This window comes from Lontra canadensis, unplaced genomic scaffold, assembly GCF_010015895.1.
Source record: "Lontra canadensis isolate GAN:19392208 unplaced genomic scaffold, GSC_riverotter_1.0 scaffold19, whole genome shotgun sequence".
Lineage (NCBI taxonomy): Eukaryota > Metazoa > Chordata > Mammalia > Carnivora > Mustelidae > Lontra > Lontra canadensis.
The window spans coordinates 25393360-25411169 of record NW_022631013.1 but is presented as its reverse complement, the minus strand read 5'-3'; the positions used below and the strand labels follow the sequence as shown (position 1 = coordinate 25411169).

At 43.3% G+C, this 17810-nt stretch overlaps 1 protein-coding gene across 1 annotated transcript; it reads left to right on the top strand.

Moving 5' to 3' along the window:
* Positions 1–16646: 16646 nt before the first annotated feature.
* LOC116869550 (olfactory receptor 2K2) lies at positions 16647–17603 on the top strand. The gene has a single exon (XM_032860887.1). The coding sequence runs from the start codon at positions 16653–16655 to the stop codon at positions 17601–17603; it is 951 nt and encodes a 316-aa protein (XP_032716778.1). The 5' UTR covers positions 16647–16652.
* Positions 17604–17810: the final 207 nt, after the last annotated feature.

Sequence of the window (17810 nt, the reverse complement as noted above, 5' to 3'; positions counted from 1 at the left end):
CCCAGGTATTAGCTGCCCTCCCTGGTACTGCCCCTGGCCTGCCCGAGATGCTCCTGAGAGGAGGTGTCCCAACAGGCCATCCCCCCCCCCCCCCATCTAAGTACCATGACATTGAACACTGTCATTTGTTGAGATGATCAGCTTTTAGAGACTGATTGTTTAGCATCTTCACAGGTTGAGAGAGAGACTTCGGTCTCCATGTGATAAGTCCATCGTCCTTTTATAGGCAGATGAGAGTACATTAGGTTAAGCCTGCTCTGTCTGTATCTGTGGTTGCATATTTTGCAAAAGCCAAATCAACAACAAAATCATAACTGCTTTGGTTTAGACCGTTTGTAATCTCGAAACTGTGAAGAGGACATAAAATTTTCCACACATTTTTAGGCTAACAGTATGACTAGGGAATAGGAGGGCAAACATCTTAATTAGCCGTTTGGGAATAATGTGATAACACTCGAACAGCTGCAGCTAGGGTTTCTTTCTTTTTTTTGTACGGTTTATACCCCTGCCTAAGGGTGTAGGGGTCGGGGGAAGACCAAGTCTAATGCAAGTATTTGCAGTCAACTGAACGCTAGTTCACCTTGGATTCCAAGCACTAAATTGGTTGTACGGCCAATACTGAGTCCTTACTAACGTTAGAACCAGCGTGGAAACTCCATGGTTATTATTTCTGGTGGTCTCTATACACCATTGTATTGACTGTGACCATAAGAAAAATAACTTCTTACATCTTTTTAAAAAAAATTTTATTTATTTTTTAATTTCTTTTCATGTCAGAATTCATTGTTTATGCACCACACCCAGTGCTCCATGCAATCCGTGCCCTCCATAATACCCACCACCAGGCTCACCCAATCCCCCACCCGCTCCCCTCCAAACCCTTCAGATTGTTTTTCAGAGTCCACAGTCTCTCATGGTTCTTCAGCTTCTTACATCTTGACCCAGAAGGTGTGTGAGTGTGTGTGTGTGAACAAATATAAAACAAATATTTTGTGAAATAATACTCTTCACTTGATCTTAGCCAAAGGGCTGAGAAGCAATGGTAATACATACTCTTACCTATGTGTAATACACTTTGATTCTCTCCTCCCCACCACCATTTTAAATGTTCTTCAGACCCACCAAATTCTTGTCCTGACCCATAAACAGAGGTTGCAATGCGCAGTTTGAGAAAACACTGCCGTAGATATTGCGTGGACTTGGCTGGATGTACTATGTTCTGGGGTTGCTTCTGATTTGGAAAGGGGGTTTTTGAATGAAAATCTAGGTGTTTGGTTATCAAAACATCCTCTTAGATGGTGGTAAATATAATTGTGGGTTTTAGTAGCATTGTGAATTGTAAGGAGCTTCTTGTGGACTTCACTTCAGAATGGCTTGTGCTTGGGGGGGAAAATGCACTTTGGCTATTTTTCACAAAGTGTGTGGCCTCATAGAATTTGGTGTTTTCCAGACCAGTATTTCCCTCTCTGCTTAGAGCCCTCTGATTTCGATTTACAGACCCTGGGATACGCCAAACTTGGATACGCCTCTGAGGCAAGAACGCCAGGCAGGTTGGCTGTTTTCAGAAAGTAAGAGGATCTGAGGGCAAGAATTGGGCTCTTGGCCCATACGGAGTGTTTCACCTCATCAAGTTTTATGCTTTTTAAACTCTGTTATTTACTACTGGGAATTTCCTATGGTGCTGAGAGGTGCTGACACTTGAACCTTTGTGTGCAGTGCTGTTCATTCATTGTCGCTTTCTGTAAGCACAATTCCTTTTTACTCTCTTAATGCCTTCCTCTGGGACCAGCCAAGTCACTGGCACAACTGGTAATGTGAAATCCTGGTGTCCCTCTGCAGCTCGTGTTGGGTAGGCACTTACTTGTTAAAAGGGTTGGTAACTGAGAGTTTGTCATTATGGGATGTTGACACTGGTGGACAGATGACAAGAGGACCCACGCGTGTTTGTGTCTCTGGCCCTCATTCTCCAAAGCCCTCTGCTATTGATTTTTGTTATTTTTTCCCTGGGACTCTTCGGTGCTACTTGTCATACAGGCATCCGATTTAGAGAGCCTAATTACTGAACACGTTATTCTTGAAATGGGTGCACTGGATAGAACTTCACAAATTTATTGGTATGTGACAAGGAGGGACCTGAAGTTTGGCAGCTGGAAATCAGAACAGTGGAAGGTAGTATGAGGTTGTGTTTTCGGTGAGAAAGAGCAGCAGTTTCGCTAGAATGTTGGTGTCCCATTTACAACTGCCTGTGACGGTTTACCTGCCAGTAAGACTGACGGCTGCCAAACCAGTGCTCTCCCCTTCCATCTTTCCCTCATGTATGTGGGAAGGGAAGAAAGAAGAAAGATCTGACCTTGTGGATCTGTGCTCTAGTGGCGCCTGCCCTGTGTGAATGCCCTTTGGAGGGCAGGGAGCATTTCTGCCTGCTGCCGCCACAATCTAGTCATGCTGCTTGTTAAGTATAGGGAGTTACTTTGACACGAACTCATTGTAATGTACAAACCGCTGTTAAATGGATGTATATGTAACAGATTTTTTATTTTGTATGCAAAGTCTTCATAGGATCCTTTGCAATATGTGTGGAGCTAGTTAAGCCTGTGATCATCCTATTGGAAAGGAAAATCCTACCCATGCCCCGGAAGATACTAAGTGGTAAATAAAAGCTGCATGATCAGTTCTTTGGAAGGAGCGCCTTTTTACTGGTTCCCTAGGAAAACAGTTCAACTTCCAGGGAATTGCCTGGTGACACTCTAAGACCTGAAAAAGGCCCTATTGCCTGCCATATCTTGAGCTCCCTCTCGAAAACGGACGTTGTTGAATTAACCGGAAGTCCCAGAGCAAAGCAGGAACACATGTCCTGCCTTTGCAGGACACGTGGAAAATGGCAGTCAGATACTTGGAGAGAAGTCATCAGTGAAAGATCATTCATTCATTTATTCATTCGTGTATATTTTTGAGAAAAGTAATCCCAGATGAACGCACAGAACAGGCAGTTCTGCTTTTGCCTGAGACCGATAGACGTGGCTGTGGACACAAAATGTCAGCCAGTGCTGTAAGCTGCCCGAAAGGTCTTGACGCTGTGGAAAAGAGGCTGGAGAGTCCCCATTGCTTTGTCTCCAGTCGCAGCCAAAAAGCCCACATCGCTCCCTTCTGCTTCCTTTTACCCTAAATGCAGGTTCCAGTTTGTTGGACTGGATCAACAGTCGTTCTTTTTTTTGAAGTGGAAGATCATAATGCTACCAAAAATGGGAAACAATCAGCTTTTCCAATAATGTCTGTTTAAAAATTTAAGTTTCTCTTTGTCTTAAGAAATGACACATTGCTTTTACATTTAAGGACCATTGATGAAGTTGCCTTTAAAATACAAAAGACAGGGGCACCTGGATGGCTCAGTTGGTTAAGGGTCTGCCTTTGGCTCGGGTTATGATCTCAGGGTCCTGGAATCGAGCCCCATGTAGGGCTCCCTACTCATCCGGGAGTCTGCTTCTCCCTCTCACTCTCCCTCTGTGCTACTAAGCAAATAAAATAAAATAAAATACAAAGAACAGGGAGAAAACAGGTAATGGTTGAAGGATACCTAATTTTTGTGTGGTTGTTCCTGAAAAGAGTGTTGGGTATTAGCGGTTAGATACATAATTCTATCATGCTACTTTTGATTCCAGACCTGTCTTCAAATACAAAATCTCTTCTAAACACCAGTTGAAACAAATGTGTTTTTTGAGTATTTGTTTTATCTCAACACTATGAAGATTTCCACTGTTTTTAACCTCCAACATTTCCAATGTGATAATGGGTCTTTTAAACTATTGTTTCCCTGCATGTCTTTTTTTTTTTTTTTTCTGGCTTCTTCCATGATTTTCTTTATTTTTGGATTTCAGCACTTTATGATATGCCAGGGTGTACTTTTTGGGGGGATATTTATCCTGTTGGAGGTTTGCTTAGATTTTTGAATTTCTAAATTTTTATGCTTCACCAAATTTGGGATATTTGGGGCCGTTATTTACCCAAAAGTTTTGTTTTGTTTTGTTTTTTCTGTGCTACTTGCTCCCTTTTCTCTTCTTGGGACACCAATTAAAGCTATGTTAATTCATTTGATACTGCTCTAGGAGTGCCTGGGTGGTGGCTCAGTCGGTTGAGTGTCCGCCTCTTGATTTCAGCTCAGGTCATGAGTCCTGGAATCAACACATCCCCCCACCCCGCCCTGTCCTGTGTGGCTCCTTGCTCAGTTGCTCTGTGGGGAGTCTGCTTGAGGATTCTCTCTCTCCATCTCCCTCTGCCCCTCCTCCCCACTTGTGTTCCATCTCTCTCTCTCTCAAAAACAATAAAATCTTTAAAAAAAATCATTTGATACTGTACTACAGATTTTGGAGGCATTTAAGAAAAGATCCGTATTTAAGTTCACTGACTTTGTTTGCTATGTCCATTATGATATTAAAGACCATCCTGTGAATTTTTATTTCAGATACTGTTCCAAGTTTTAAAATTTCTGGGTGCCTGGGTGGCTCAGTCGGTAAGCGTCTGCCTTTGGCTTGGGTCATGATCCCAGGATCCTGGGATCGAGTCCCACATCGGGCTCCTTGCTTAGCAGGAAGTCTGCTTCTCCCTCTACCCTTGCTCGCTCTCTCTCTCTCTCAGAGAAATAAAATCTTTAAAAAAAAAAGTTTTAAAATTTCCATTTGATTCTTTTTTATATTCTTTTCCTAATATTTCCAACATTTTCATTCATTATGAACTTAATTTTAAAGTTCACAAAGCATACGTATAATAACTGCTTTTAAGTTCTTGTCTGATAGTGACACATCTGGGTCATTTTGGGTTTGGCCTCTGTTGATTTTCCCCTATCCCCACTGCCCCACTTTTTCCTGGTTCTTTGTATGTCCAGTGTTCTGGGATTATATCCTGGACATTGTGGATGTTATGTTGTAGAGAATCTGGACTCTATTAAATACATTCCTCCAATGAGGTGCTTTGCTTTTAGTGCGCAATTAACAAGCTGAGACTCAAACTGCAAATGATCTCTCTTTGTGGGTGGCAGTTCGGATGTCCGTTCAATTCTTTTTTTCCCCCCTTAGCAAAGCTGTGTGCAATCTACTCTGCAACATGTGTCTTTTCAGAGGTGCCAGAGACTTGGGCCGATTTAGCCATAGAATATGGAGCTGCCTCCTCTGCCTTTTTTCTTTCTTGAATTTTCCCTTCCCTCTCTGTCTCTGGCTCTGCCTTCTTCAGGCCGAAAAGAAGTGGTGTTCAATGAAAACCTCAGTTCTTCTTGGTCCCATTTTGGCTGTGTTTCACTTTAGACAGAATCCCTAAATCCAGGAAGCTCACCATGTGTTGATCCTGTCCATATTTTAGCTCTCTTCCAAAATCTGCCTTTGTTGACTCTGGGGAGCCCTAGGAGAATTGGTTTTGGTTGTTTGTCTAGAGTTGATAGTTGTTACATTATGTAGGAAGGTCAGTTTTCTGGGCAGTTTATAAATTACATTCAACTAAATATACTCATCCCATATGACCCAGCGGTCATACTCTTTGGTATTTACCCACATGATTGAAAAGTTATGTCCACCCAAAAACCTGCCCATGGATATTTATGGCAGCTTTATCCATAGTTTCCAAGACTTGGAAGCAACCAAGATATCCTTCAGGAGGCTGAATGGATACATTAACTGGAACATCCAGACAATGGAATATTATCCAGTACTAAAAAGAAATGAGCTGTCAAGCTCAGAAGAGACATGGAGGGAACTTAATTAAATGCATGAAAAACATCTGAAAGGGCTACATACTCTGATTCCAATCACATGATATTCTGGAAAAGGCAAAACTATGCAGACAGTAAAAAGAAAAGTAGTCACCAGGGAGGAGTAGGGAGGGAAGGGTGAACAGGTCCAAGAATTTTAGGTGGGGAAACTATTCTGTATGATACTACAACAATGGTGTGTGACACCGCAGTAAATCCTCACGTAAACTCTGGACTTTGGGTGATAGTGATGCATCAGTTTAGGTGCATTGATTATAACAAGTGTCTGACAAATGTTGATAGTGGGGGAAGTTGTGTTTGGGGGCAGAGGAAATACAGCAAATCTCTGTACTTTCTGCTCAACTTTGCTATGAATCTAACACCGCTCTCAAAAATAAAGTTAAAAAATAAGTTATGTTTTAGATAAATCAGAAGGTTTTTATAAGTTTGTTTTGGATTACACAGGTAATAAGTGCTTTTTGCACATACAACAAAACTTTTTAAAGATGAAAAGAAAGATCACCTATATGCAACTATCCAAAGACGGTATCTGTTAATTTTTAAAAATTATTCCTTTAAAAAAAAAAAATTGTAGAGAGGGAGTGGGAGGGGCAGAAGGAGAGAGAGAATCTTAAGCTGGCTCCATGCCCAGCATGGGGCCCAATTCTGAGATCATGACCTGAGCCCAAATCAAGAGTTGGGTGCTTAACCGACTGAGCCACCCAGGCGTCCAGTATCTGTTAATATTTTAATGGCTACTATTCTGGGAATAATAGCAATGACATAATTATTAATAAAATAATTAATGAAATGTCATTGATTTTTAATTAAATGTATTTAGTGTTAGGCTACTGTTGACCTTCTGATGCTCCATTAGGAGGAAGATCTGCTCCGGGACCTCAGCTGACTGTGGGTAACAAAACAGTGGAAAGGGAAACCATGGTTAGGGGAGGACACAGCCTGTCACAAACATCACCCTTCCAGAGTCTGAATTCCTGGCCCAGACATCCATCAGATAAAAGAAAATGCCTACTGTTTAAAGGCACTAAGTTTTGATTATTTTGTCATTCAGTAATAGGACCACTGACATTGATTTACCATGTTGGAAAATCATTCGGCACTAGCTACTGAAGGTGACTTAATCATGTTCTGCCTGTGTTTTCGCTCCTAAGTATAGACCCATCAGAAGTGTGCACACACGTACCCAATATATACACATGCAGGGTTATACCACATTACTTGAAATAGCCCAAGTGGAGACAGTTCAAATATCTCACAATAGAACAGTGGATAAATAGTGTTCTGATCATAAAATCGACTATAATGTACCGATACAGATGGGCCAGCTGGAGCCACACACATCAGCTTGGATCTTGCAAGCACACTGTGGAGGGAAGGGAGCCAAACACACCAGAATGCACGCTGCACGATGGCACAAAATCAGCAGGCAATGTTCTACATGCACTTGAGAAGGACATGCATGTGCATGTTGTTGGGTGGGGTGTTCTAGAAATGGTGTTCAGGCTATTTGTTTTACAGTGCTGTTCCAGTCCTCTCTCCTTCTTGAGAGGTTGTCCAGTTCTATGAATTATAGAGAGCTGTGTATGTTAATGTCTTCATCTATCATTGTTGAATAATTGTCTGCTTCTCCCTCTAGTTCTGCCAGCTTCTGTTTCTTTTAGGGATTTTTTTCTTTTTTAAATATTTATTTATTTGAGAGAGAGAAGAGAGACAGTGAGGGAGAAAGAGAGAGTGAGCAGAGCAGAGGGAGAGGGATGAGGCTACATAGGGCTTCAAGGGCTCGATCCCAGGACACTAAGATCACGACCCAAGCCAAAATCAAGAGTCGGACGCTCAACTGACGGAGCCATCCCGGGCAGAGCTGGGGCTCTGCTCTTTAAGTGCCTCTTTATGTATTTACACTTATTATATCTTCTAGATGGATCGACCCTTCTATCATTATTAAACACAGGCCATATTTTTCTGTTCATTTGCATGTGTCCACTTTTTGTTGAAGACTAGACATTTAAGTAACATGTGGCAACTCTGGAAAACAGATTCCCCTCGTTCAAGAGTTTTTGTGAGGGCTGTTTTCATTTTAATGGTTTCCTGAACTAATTCTATGAAGTCTCAATACTTTATTATATGTGACCACTCAGGGCTCTGCTAAGTTAGCTTCGTGGTTGGCTAGTGATCCACCCACAAGTTCTCCATTCTGGTAGTTCTCTTATTCCTCCATTACCTGAAGCTCTGTTACCCAAGACCGCTGTGTTTATAGGACTTCAACTGAAATTCTGGAAGAAGTAGAGGGAGTAGAAAATAGCTAGGACTAGTCAACAATCTAAAATTCAGTATGACATACCAGTATTTAAATAGATCTTAGCCTTCCCTGTTACAAAATATTTCTTATTGGCTAGTTTCTCTGGATTCCTTTTAGTTCTCAAGGTTTCTAGGCTCTCTTTGTAATTCTCTCTCCAGTCTCCTCTCTTCCAGTGTTCCTAACCCTTCTGAAGAAGCCACGATTGAACTTTAAGTCCTATAAACTTATTTTAAAATAGAATAATTTAGTGTCCTTTATGATAGTCTTTTCCCATTTACCTGCGCCTGGGCTCTGCTTTCACAAGGAAACAGCCCTCAGAGGTGTTTGTGTGTGTGTGTGTGTGTGTGTGTGTGTGTGTGTGTGTGTTTTAAATAAAAGAACCACGTAACCAGATGAGATAATTATGCCACTCCTTGGAACAGTGAAGTGGCTAGAGTCAGATTAACTATTAAATAGCAGTTTTTCCTTTAAGTTCTTTTGTTTGGCTTTGTGAGAAATGATTCTGTAAGTGTCTTTCATCTCTATTGTCTTTTGTAGAAATTTCTCTTGCTTCAATTTTGAAAGTATCTCTTTAATACAGTAATTTTGAGTCTTACAGAAAAAATTATCATCATTATTATTAATTATTTTTGAGAGAGAGAGAGAGAGACAGAGACAGAGAAAGACTCTTAGGCAGGCTCCACACCCAGTGCTGAGCCCAGCACAGGGCTTGATCTCATGACCCTGAGATCATGACCTGAGCCAAAATCAAGAGTCAGATGCTTAACTGGCTGAGGCATCCAGGCGCCCTTCAGAAAAGAATTATTTTTGTTTATTGCTCAAAACACAAGTGGACTCTAGATTTTGCATCAGGATTCATTTAGTTTCCTGGTTTTGTCACTACTGTTACTAAAATTTTATTGTTCCTTTCATGTAAGTTCCCTGTTTTTGTCAGTCATTCTAAAATTTCTCACAATTTTAATATAATTGATAATGGCATCTTTTTCTAGTCACTTTATCTTACAACTGGCTACAAGAAAATTACTGATTTTTATTTATTTATATTATTAGTTTTCTAAATTATTGCTGGGGAACAGTTTTAGTTGGATCTCTTCTTTTTAGATATAAAATCACAGTTTTCAAGTGATAATGTTATCTCCTTTTCTCCGATATCAATGCCTATTATTTCTACTTAGTATCTTATTGTCAATCTTCTGGCGAAATTATTGTTGCATTGTTGCCTAGTGATAGATTTACTGTGAGCACTGACATTTAGGAGAGTAGAGTTTCAAGATGAATCCTATTAAAGCTGTGAAGTCATTAACTCTATGTTGTTTCCTCTGCTTTACAGTCAACCCCATTGGGTATAGCAGGTTTAACTAGTTTAAGCTTATCATGAACGGGCCACTCTAGCCCATTATCCCCCAAATGTCATTCTACAACTTAATTAGCTCTGTTGTTAATTCTTATTCTGTTACTTCTTTTCTAAGGAGGAAAAAATCTGCTTATTCATGTGGTATGACCAAGTCCTCCTGGTCGTTCTTTATCTGGTGTAACCATTCACCCTTGGTGATCCGGAGTGTGTGAACTTTTCTAAGGACACAGGAAAGAGGAACTCACACCTCGCAAAAAGAATGGGGTAACAAAGGTACCCGCTGTCCATGCACAACTAAACTCCCCCCGCCCCCACAGGATCCAGTTTATTCTGACTCACTCGGGAAGGTGGTCCTGAGGGTGGCAAGTGCCACCCGACCACAGGGCAAGGGCCCCTGCTGCCCAGGGTGAAAAGCACAGGCTTGGGACTGGGTCACGGCGACAGGACATGAGCACCCCAGGAAGTGAGGCTCAGGGTCATGACATCCACCACGAGACACAAGCAACATGACTCACGAGTCGGCTTGTGGACAGTGTGCCCACATTCACAGGCCAGAGACCCCCCGCCCCACTTCCGCGGGATACACGGACACCCTGGTGGTATCGTGCCGAGTAAGAGGACACATGGCCCCACGAGACACGTGGACTTGATGGCCTCAGGAGTCCACCCAGGCCACCAAGTGCACTGGGATCATGAGGAGAGGGATGTTGGGGCTGGTCTCGGGGCAGCAGCCGCGCAGCCCCTGGGGCTGGTCTGTCTCCTCACACAGCTTCCCGACCTGCTCGTAAATGTTGCGCGCGAGGGCCCTGTCCAGGCTGACCCCGCGCGGGCGGAGGCCGGAGCCTTTGCCGAACGCCTCCAGCCCCTCACTCCTCAGGCTCCGCCGGCCGCACACCCACGGGCTGGGCGTCCGTGCGCCCCCCACGTGGCATCCGGGTCTTGCTGGCGTCCGCGGGAGTGTTCCCGAAGCCATTGGTTACACCTGCGCAAGCTCTCAGCGCCGGTGGTAGGTCGGCGGGTTCCCGCGCGCGGCGGCGTGACCCTCGGTGCCAGCTGCTCGGGGAGGTCGTGACGGAGCACCGGGTGGCCTGGAGGGTAAGGGGGTGGCCCCAGCTTTGGCCCGGAGGCTGCGAGGCCCGCTACTGTGCCTTCAGCCCTGGTTCGCGCACACTCTCCCCGCCCCGAGCCCGGCTCCTCTGCACTTGGAGTTGGGGCAGGGCTGGTGGTGGATGCGCCTCACCCTGAAGGTCGGGTGGGGCATGCGGCCGCCTCAGTTCCCGCCGCGCCCCCGTGTGCCGCCCTGTGGTCCCCTGAGCTTGCCGCAGCCTCGGGGGTGGCGCCGCAGGCCTGAGTGAGGCCGCGGGACAGGCCGGGACACCCGGGCTGCGCACCCCCGCCGCCCCGCGGGTCCCCGTCTCCTCCGCCTGCGGGGACCGTTGAGGTCCGAGACCCCTGCCTGCAGCCGCCGCCCCGGACTTGGCTCCAGGAGCTGAGGGGCCACATGCAGGGCCTGCCCCCTCCGGAGCGCGTGGACTCTTTGACGGTAATAAGTTGGGGACGTTTTGCCCCGTAACACTCGCTGCTGAAGTATTTTAGAACAAGGACGCTCTCCTACGTGGATGCGCTATGGAGTTGGGAAGAGAGGGAGGTTTCGCTCTGATGCAATCTGTTATCTAATCGACAACCCATATTCAAATTTCTTCTATTGACCCAGTGACGTCCTTTAGAACCTTTTTTTTTTTTCTTTTTCCTGGTCTAATTCTGAGTGCTGGGTCATGCATTGCATTTAGTTGTCCTGTTTACCTAATCTCCTGGACCATTTCTGAGTCTTTTCCGTTGTTTCCTGATCTTGACGGTTTTGATAAGTATAAGCCGGTTATTTTCAGAATATCCCTTAATTTAATTTTGTCTGGTTTTCCCTCATGATTGGTTTCAGGTTTTGTATTTTTGATGGAAATATCATAGAAATGGTATTATATCCATGGTATTAGAAAGCACGTGGAGTCCATTGTCTCGTGGTTGGGGGTGTTAAGCTGGTTATCCTCCATGTCTCCCCGCTGGAAAGCTATTATTACCTTGTTTTTGAAATTAATAAGTAGTTTGCAGTGCCATACTTTGACACCATGTAAATACCCTGTTTTCTCACCCAGCTTTTACTTATGACAATTATGATGCTTACATTTACCTACTATAACATTTTACCTGTTCTAATCTATTACTATAACAGCCTGTAATGATTTTCTAATGACATCATTCTTTTATATTTGTTTTTTGGCATCCTCCGGTGAGGAAGAGTTTTCTTTACTTTCTTTCAGAAGGAGCTCATGCATTCTGATTTTATTCTCTGGATTATAATCTATTTTAACCATTAATTAATTTGATGCTCAAAATATTCTGTCACAGATGTGGCCAATGGGAGCCTCATCAAGTGGTTCCTGTGGCCTTTTGAAATAGTCCTGTCATTCTTTGCATACTTCTTGATATTCTACTGCAGTAAGCTGCTCTAGATCAGTCTTGTCCTTTTCCTGCTCCAGCTGAGAAAAGGGGAACTACATTTCTGTTAGGGTCCGTAATCAAAGGAGCGAGACTGATACAAAGCGAAGATCAAGCAAAGCTTAATTTCGCACCAAGCATCGAGAATCAAACTGACCCGTCAGGGTCTTCTCTTGCAAAGAGGCGACCCCTCCCAGCCTCCCAGACTAACTTTTATAGAGGTAGTTTAGCCCGGCTATACACAGGTGGCCAATGAGATTGCAATACACAGAGAAAACTTCACAGTCATGTTAGGTCACACACAGGCGGCCAATTGAATTACAATTCACCCTAGTAGATATATGCGTGCCCCACTGATTGGATGTCTCTACCTGGCCTGACCCGCCCTTGTATCTGGGTTTTGCTACCTGGGACTGGTAGCTAGGGAGACAGGATGCACGCCCCACTGATTGGCTGTCTCAACCTGGCCTGACCTGCCCTTGTATCTGGGCTTTGCAAGTAAGTTCCTCTGGGAAGGGCAGGATCAATCTAAGTTTACTAAATAGGGTCAATCTAAGTTTACTGCATAAACAACAAAATGGCTCCCTCTGATTAAGTAGGCCCTTACAATTTCTTTTTAGGTGAGAATTGTGTTTAGAAACTGAGATCTGGGTCCCCTGGGTGGCTCAGTGGGTTAAGCCTCTGCCTTCAGCTCAGGTCATGATCTCAGGATCCTGGGATCAAGCCCCACATGAGGCTCTCTGCTCAGCAGGGAGCCTGCTTCCTCTTCTCTCTCTCTGCCTGCCTCTGCCTACTTGTGATTTCTGTTAAAAAAAAAAAAAAATCTTAAAAAAAAAAAAAGAAAGTAAGATCTGGGTGCTAGATCTGTCCATTGCTACTGAGGGCTCATTGCTTTAAGGCCCTCCTCAATATGTGTATTGAGTAAAATTTCTGATTACACAGTAGATGTACTGTGTAATCAGAAACTTTTAAGAGAAAGTTTACTCTTAAACCACTTGTCCTAAACAACATCAGTTGTTTAGGACAAGTGGTTTAAGAGTAAACTTTCTTCTCATAAACTCTGAAAACTGGGGAGTAGTTCCACAAATGAAAAAATGTGTATCTTAGAATTCTAGGGATATCTTTTCTCTGTAGAATGTTAAATATTCTACTGTGTAATCATTCAAGAAAAAAAAATTAAAAAAATATTTTAAGAATTTAAATTCAATTAATTAACATACAATATATTATTGGTTTCAGAGGTAGAGGTCTGTGATTCATCAGTCTTATATAATACCCAGTGCTCATTACATCAGATGCCCTCTTTAATGTCCATCAGCCTGTTACCCCATCCCTCTACCTGCCTCCCCTCCAGCAACCCTCAGTTTGTTTTCTATGATTAAGAGTCTCTTATGGTTTGTCTCCCTCTCTGGTTGTGTCTTGTTTTATTTTTTTCCTCTCTTCGCCTATGATCCTCTGTTTTGTTTCTTAAATTCCACATATGAATGAGATCATAGGATGATGGTCTTTCTCTGATTGACTTATTTCACTGAACATAATACCCTCTAGTTCCATCCATGTCACTGCAAATGGCAAGATTTCTTTTTTTTTTTTTTTTTTTGATGGCTGAGTAATAGTCCGTTGTGTGTGGGAATAGAAGACTTTGTTTTTATGAGTTCTTTGAAATTATTTTGGGAGAACTGTGGCTCACTCTGTCTCGATTTTTAAAAGTTTGGTATAATTGGATCATTGGGACATTTTCCCTCAAGGATCTAAAGTTTCAAGCCTCTGTATATTATAGTTGCTGAACTTTAAATTGCTCAGGGACAACAAGTATTCCCCCCAAACAATAGATGATTTAAATTTATGTAGTAAGTTGGTTGCTGTCCTTTGGCACTTTTAGTTATGGAGGTGACAGTCTGTACTTTTGAAAGAAATGGATTGCAATGTTGATTTTTATTTTTTTTAATTTTTATTTTTCAAAAAGATTTTATTTATTTATTTGTAAGAGAGAGAGAGCACAAGCAGGCAAAGTGGCAGGCAGAGGCAGAGAGAGAAGCAGGCTCCCCACTGAGTAAGGAGCCCAATATGGGACTCGATCCCAGGACCCTGGGATTATGACCTGAGCCAAAGGCAATGGCTTAACCGACTGAGACACCCAGGCATCTCCAATATTGATTTTCATATAATATGTTTAACATTTTAAGTATGGATGCGTTCATTCTTGCGTATAGCTAACTTTATGAAGTTCATCATAAAATAATATTTGGGGTTGGTGACAGGGAATTTAGATGAGAGGACAACTTTTCTTGGCTACTATTTTTTTTTAAAGATTAAAGAAAAAATGTTAAGTAGTGTTTATACCCAATGTGGGGCTTGAGCTCACAATCTCTCTGCTCAAGATCAAGATTCTTGTGCTGCACGGACTGAGCCACCCAGGTGCCTATATTTTTAAACACTAGGAAAATATCAAGTCTCTGGCAACTGGACTGATTTTTCATTCTAAAAAAATATTGTGTTTTTTTTTGCTAGTCTTAAGAGTAACACACACACATACACACACACACTTAGTTACTTTAAAATAATTTCTCTTTTTTTAAAAAAGATTTTATTTATTTGTTTGGCAGAGAGAGAGAGACAGTGAGAGAGGGAACACAAGCAGGGGGAGTGGGAGAGGGAGAAGCAGACTTCCCGCTGAGCAGGGAGCCTGATGCTGGGCTTGATCCCAGGACCCTGGGATCATGACCTGAGCTGAAGGCAGATACTTAATGATTGAGCCACCCAGGCACCCCTAAAATAATCTCTTATAATAATAAAATAAAATTTTTGTACAGAACTTCTTGAATATAAAATCTGGCAGAGAAATCCCTAAGAAATAACCTGTTAACTAAGAAATGAGTAAGAACACCCTACTGTACTGATGTAAGAAAAATGGAGCTCTTGGGAGGAGAAGCAGAGACTCTGCGGGCTCAAGGACCGCAAAGGAAAGTCCTGCTGATAGGCATTCCCTAGAATACCAATAGCGTCCTGGGCTCCCGGGAGCTGATAACGTCTGGACCTACCCTGCAAGCTGCTGGGGGGCTGGTGAGTAAAACAGGATACAGCGGAAGGGCTGGCCAGTAGGCTGGGAATGAGATATAGTGGGGGAGAAGTCACGGAGAATAATGTGACATAATGAAAACTGTTGGATAAATGCTACGCTCCTGCTCTAGGGGCATGATAGAAGATATCGCCCCCAACATGATTACACCATCAGCCTGTGTGCCAGCTTTTGAAATACGGGGAACTGGGAGGCAAATGATAACACTGGCTCACGTGGAGAAACCAAGAAGGAACACCAGGAACACCGGTGATGAGAAAGTGAAGAGGGAAACATTGTAAGTAAACCGAGAAAGTGAAGAGTTAAACGTTGTAAGTAAACGGTATCAGGGAGGAATCTGCCTGTGAGAGAAAGAGCAAAGGTAGGATGTGCCCAGGGAACAGGATGAAAGCAGGGAAAGTTTCAGAATGAGGATATCTGAAAATAGAAAGGAAAGGACTAGTAGGGAAAGGGGAACGATTGAAGGTGAAGAAGACCAGTGTCTGTGCAGAAGCGAGGCACGCATTTGTCTTCTTTCTGTTCACATGGAATGTAAGAAAACCAAACCATTCAGCGTCCTGTTTATAATTAGACCATCTGTAATCTTCTTTTCCAGAGATTTTTTTTTTTAAGATTTTATTTATTTGACAGACAGAGATCACAAGTAGGCAGAGAGGCAGAGAGAGAGAGAGGAGGAAGCAGGCTCCCTGCCGAGCAGAGAGCCCGATGCGGGGCTCGATCCCAGGACCCTGAGACCATGACCCGAGCTGAAGCAGAGGCTCCAACCCACTGAGCCACCCAGGTGCCCCTTTTCCAGGAGATTTTAAGATAGCTTAAAAAGGGAGTTTCATTTCTGCATCCTTGAGATCTTCGTGGGTTTTAATGTAGAAGGAGGCTATTGCCTGGGAGTCCTATTCAACACGACTTACATACTCACGAAGGTACGGGTCTCAGCGCTGAATGGGACCGTGCCACGGACATGTCAGTGTTTGAGTAAGGTGGCTTATTTTGTGTGACTTGTAAACTGGCTTTTCAGTATCATCAGAAAGGGTCCCTACAATGCTTTAAACAATGTCATCATTTCTGAGACAAGTATGTGGACCTCCAAGCTACTTGCTGGGAAGGAAAGAGTATATTTAGACCAAGAGCTTCGTAGTCCCAGAACAAATTCATTGATTTCAGTATCCCTCTTCTTCTTCCACTGAAGATCATCACTATCTATCTATCTATCTATCTATTTATTTATTTATTACAAACCTGCTTTCTTTTCTTCCCTTATCTGGCTTACTTTTCTAATCTGTGTTCAGTTTATTCAGTGTACATTCCTGTTTTTTGTTGCACGGTACTTTCACGTCTTTCTTGGGAAACTACCGCGTGCCAAGCATAGGAGAGCAGGCTGAGATCCAGGTATTAAATGTGTTTATTCTTGTTTTCATGTTGATTCTTTTCTAAATTTTGCTGTGGAAGAATCAATTTTTTTATATAGATCAAACCTGTTCACACACACACACACCCCTTTTAGGTCAATAGGTAAGTGCTATGATTTCTTGTGGTAAAATTATATTTATGATAGTGAAAATAAGTTTGGAAGTGTTTTCCTAATGAAACGAACTTAACGCTTGATGCATCTCTTTGTGTCTCAGATGAAAGGGAGAGAGTACTATTAGAATAACTACAGGTGCAAAAAAAGGAAATGCAAGGAGAAAACCTCACCGTTTGGAGCTTTTTTTTCCTGGAGGGTTTTTCTAGATACCCAACATTAGAGATTGTCCTCTTCGTCTTCAGCCTTGTGATGTTCCTGATAACTCTCTTGGGCAACAGCACTCTGATCTTGATCACTGTCCTAGATGCACGCCTCCAAAGCCCCATGTACTTGTTCCTTGGAAATCTCTCTTTCATGGATATTTGTTACACATCTGCTTCCATTCCCACTTTGCTGGTGAACGTGCTGTCATCCCAGAAAACCATTATGTTTTCTGGGTGTGCCGTTCAGATGTATCTGTCTCTTGCCATGGGCTCCACAGAGTGCGTGCTCCTGGCTGTGATGGCATATGACCGCTACCTGGCCATTTGCAACCCCCTGAGGTACCCCGTCCTCATGAACAGGCAGGTCTGTGTGCAGATGGCTGCTGCCTCCTGGGTGACGGGTTGTCTGACCGCCCTGCTGGAAACCAGTTTTGCCCTGCAGGTACCCCTCTGTGGGAATCTCATTGATCACTTCACATGTGAGATCCTCGCCGTGCTGAAGTTAGCTTGTGCAGAGTCACTGCTCGTGGACATGGTCATGCTGGTGGTCAGTGTGCTCCTCCTGCCGATCCCGATGCTCTTAATTTGCATCTCTTATGTCTTCATCCTTTCCACCATCCTGAGAATCAGCTCAGCCAAGGGAAGAAGCAAAGCTTTTTCGACCTGTGGCGCGCACTTGACCGTGGTGATCTTGTATTATGGGGCTGCCCTCTCCATGTACCTAAAGCCTTCTTCCTCGAGCTCACAGGAAGTAGATAAGGTCATCTCACTGCTCTATGGAGTGCTGACCCCTATGTTGAACCCCATCATTTACAGCTTAAGAAACAAAGAAGTCAAAGCTGCCATGAGAAAAGTGCTGGGCCAGATACCATTGTATCGAACACATGAAAGTCTCTGACTCAGGGGTGCACTCTTGGCAGAATTCACCAGAAATTCTGTTCACCCTTAGAACGCTGATGTCACCCCTAGCCCTATAATTTTACAGTTGGGACACATGTGCTCACCGAAGACATTGTCTGTGGATAATAGTAGGTTCCAGTTGGCCTTTGGTAATATTTTCTGTCTGCTATGTTTCATGGCTAGAGAAGCTTTGGTCTGTAACATC